At 47.7% G+C, this 3,698-nt stretch overlaps 1 protein-coding gene across 1 annotated transcript in view; it reads left to right on the top strand.

Annotated features, from left to right (window-relative positions):
- Positions 1 to 1,414: 1,414 nt before the first annotated feature.
- UTP25 (UTP25 small subunit processome component) overlaps positions 1,415 to 3,698 on the top strand; it is a 28,403-nt gene continuing 26,119 nt past the window's right edge. The window contains exon 1 of the mRNA XM_019667711.1: positions 1,415 to 1,531. Within this exon, the coding sequence (XP_019523256.1) occupies positions 1,415 to 1,531 (117 nt within the window). The remainder of the gene's footprint in view (positions 1,532 to 3,698) is intronic.

The raw sequence follows: 3,698 nt of genomic DNA on the forward strand, positions 1-3,698 counted from the left end.
GCGGCTGCTGGCCGCTCACGCTGGCTGCTGGCTACACACGGTAGCCCATGGCAACCCACTGCCACAGGCCCTCATATGTGGGATCCAAACCGGGGCCCTCTGTCATCCCAAGCCAGCTCTTAACCAATGCGCCATTCGGCCGGCCCAAAACTTTGTTTTTAGAAAACATGATATTATAAGTTATTATTAGGAGAAAAGTGTCGCTGTGTTCATCCCGTGGTCTCAAGTGGCCCTGCACACTCTGCATGTTCCTGGAGCACTGAGTCCAGTTTTGTTTTTTGCTTTTTCCCTCTTTGTTTACTGAGGCTATTATTTACATACATTAAAATTCACCAACTTTAAATGCACAGTTTGATTAATTTTGGTAATTGTACACAAGATGTTAACAACCACCACAATCAGGATACAGAATGATTACTCCACCTTAGAGTTTTCCATCTCCCATTGCCAGAGTTTAGTTGTGAGACATGGGCCTGAGTTCTACTGCTTCCTCCAACATCTGGCTTTCTGGGTGATTTTAGGGAAGTCACTTTACCTCTTTGTGTGTTTCTCCTCTTGTAGCATGAAGAATGTTGGAATAGATTTGTTTCTAGCTGTTCCAACACTTTCAGCAAACGATGGGTGGGGTGAGGGCGGGAATCTTACTCAGTCTTGCGTCCCCATTTTTTTTTTTAAGCTGAACCATCCTGCCACCTGTTGGCAGCTCAGCAGCTGCTCAGCTCAGCCGGGCATCGAACCGCTGTTGCTCAGAGCTCAAACTCTTGAGTGAGCTCTTAACCAACTGAGCCACTCGCCCAGCCCTGCGTCCCCATTCTTGACCACACGCGTGTGGCAGACCCTAGTGGGTAAAAGCCCGTGGTCGTATCAGACACACTTAGGTGTTCATCTCCTCTCTTGTTAGAGTGTAATCTTTCCTAAGCATCAGTTTCATCTGCAATGTCAGGCTTATTTATTAATAAGACCTACTTGTGCAGCGTTGTGAGGATGAAGCGAGGTGTGCCGGCACCCGGAAATATTGGTTGGTATTTTTATTATGGTATAATACCAAATCACTGCCTTCAGCCATCTCCTCTATTGGATGTTTACACAGACTGAATCCCACAGCCAAAACAGAACCACAAAGCACGCCCACCCAATTACCCACCCCTGGCAGCCCCGAGCCTACCTGCCAACGTTCTAGGCCTCAAAAGAATAGGCATGCGTGCATGTGTTTCCAAAGAGCCTCGCTAGGGGGCGGAATCGGGGCCAGGAAGTTCTAACACTTGTCGTACAAGCGCGACGTAAAGCGGGTCTGCTTTACGGCAGCTGGCTTCTACCGTAAAGGGCTTTCGGCGAGCCCAGGCAGGTGGGTTTACGAGACAACTTCCTAGTGGAAAACGCAGTTTTTGAAGTCAGACAAACCTGATTTTTCGCTATGGGCAAACGCGGGAGCCGGAGCCAGAGCCAGCTGCTCAGCACCCTGACGAAAAAGCAGAAGAAGCATCTTCGGGATTTCGGCGAGGAGCATCCCTTCTACGACAAGTATGGAGGGGCATGACTGGGGCCAGAGGTGCAGCGTCTTTTCCCAGCGGGAGCCCACGTTTCCCCGGGTTTGGTGCACCGGGTTTCCATGGGATGGTAACGGGGTGCTCCCGCCTCTTCCCACGTTTCCCCAGCGTCCGCTGTGCCCNCTGCGCCTGAGCTGAGCTGCTGCTGAGCTGCCAACAGGTGGCAGGATGGCTCAGCTGGTGAGAGCACGTTCTCCTAACAACAAGGTTTCCAGTTCGCCCCCACATGGGATGGTGGGCTAGGCCCACCGTGACTGAGATTGAACACGGCACCTTGAGCTGAGCAGCCACGAGCTGCCGACAGGCGGCCGGATGGCGACTGGACTTGGAAGCTCAGCTAGCTGCGCCCTCCACAACTAAGATTGAAGGACAACAACTTGGCTCTTCCCCTTCCCCAATTCCGCAATAAAATCTTGAAAAAATAAATAATGCAGAGGGGAGCCAGGGGCACTGGGTGGGCATACATATGAAACCAGATGGCCACGTGTTGTAAATTGTTGAAATTGAGTAATGGGTTTATAATGCACATGGAAGTACATTATACCATTTTGTCTGCTTTTGCATATACTTGAACATTTCCAAAGGTATTTAAAAATTATGAACACCTTTCTGAATATTCTGATATTCTTGTCTTAAGGGACAGTCAACTCTCTCCCACCCCTGAGATCATTATCCTGGGACATCTCCTGGGAATTGCAAACACTCTGGGAAAAGTAACAATTCATAAATGTCTCTTTACGAACTAGCATAAAAGATTATTACCTGGGCTGCCTTTATCCCTGAAAATACTGAGTGCCTGGGGGTAAAGGTAAAAGAAAACCTTGGCGGAGGGAAGAGGAAGGCTGCGTGTGGGAAGGAGAAAGAGATGAACAAATTTTGCCTTCATTACAACTTTCCCAGGGCCTTCAGTAGTCGGCACATACATCTTTGTGTGGGTTTTACTAAGAGAACTTTCACTGGAGGCATGAAAAAAAAAACCACCTTCCAATTCTGGACTCTCAGGTTAAAATTTCACAAAGCGTCCCCTTTTATGTTGTCAAAGGCTAATATAAATGTTTTCAGGGGAAGAGGGGCCCCTTTTCCATTGCTCAGTGAGCCAATGAGGAGGCTGCTTGGGTAGGGCTGGGGCACATTCTTGCCTAAACCTGGGAACAGTCTAGACCTGTCCAGAAGACTATGAGGATGTGGAAACCAGGAGAGAGTAAGGAGTCACTTCAAGTGCTCAGGAGGATAGCTTTTTATAGAAGGTCTCTGGAAGAATACCAAGGAACTGGTTGCCTCTGGGGAGGGAAGCTGTGGCATTTGGGATAGGGTGGGAGGAGAAATAACATCTGACTCTTTATTGTTAAAGCCAGGTTATACTATAGTTAGTACCTTAAAATATATGATGACATTTTGCAAACAGCCTTTTGTTGACATAAGTGACTGTACCTTTTATCTTGACATTAGACATAAGACAGAAGTCTGTTTGTTTATGGGTTCCTTGGTTGAGCCAGCTGCTGCACCACCTGCTGTTTGCATATTTCCTTGGTGCTCCCTCGACCTGCCCTCCGTACCCCACCCTGATCTCCCTGAATCTGATTAGGAGTCTTACATGGCCACTAGAATTGACAAGAATAGGATCTTAGCAGCTGTAGTACGACTTCTACAGGTGTGACACGGTATTGGGCAATGCTCAGACTTTCCCACAGAAATACCACTAGTACCGTAGCAGGGCCCAGCAAACACTCTCTTTGATGGCTCCTGTTTCACCTTAAAAATTCAGGTGAATTTTGTGGTCTATGAATTACCACTTTGTTTTTATTTTATTTTATTTTATTTTATTTTATTTATTTTTTAAGCTGAGCCATCCTGCTACCTGTTGGCAGCTCAGCGGCTGCTCAGCTCAGGCTGGGAATCGAGCCACTGTTTCTCAGAGCTCAAGCTCTTGAGCGAGCTCTTAACCAACTGAGCCACTCGGCCGGCCCTATTTTATTTTTTTTTTAAGATTTTTATTGGGGATTTGGGGGATGGGAACAGCACTGAGAAATTGGGGGAAGGGGAACAGACAAGTTGCTGTTGTTTTTTGTTCTTCAGTCTAGTTGTGGAGGACGTTGCTTAACTGGCCCAAGTTGGCACCATCATTGCGCTCTTCCTGGGCAAGGCAGATCA

The sequence above is a fragment of the Hipposideros armiger genome, unplaced genomic scaffold, assembly GCF_001890085.2.
Source record: "Hipposideros armiger isolate ML-2016 unplaced genomic scaffold, ASM189008v1 scaffold_503, whole genome shotgun sequence".
NCBI classification, from domain to species: Eukaryota; Metazoa; Chordata; class Mammalia; order Chiroptera; family Hipposideridae; genus Hipposideros; species Hipposideros armiger.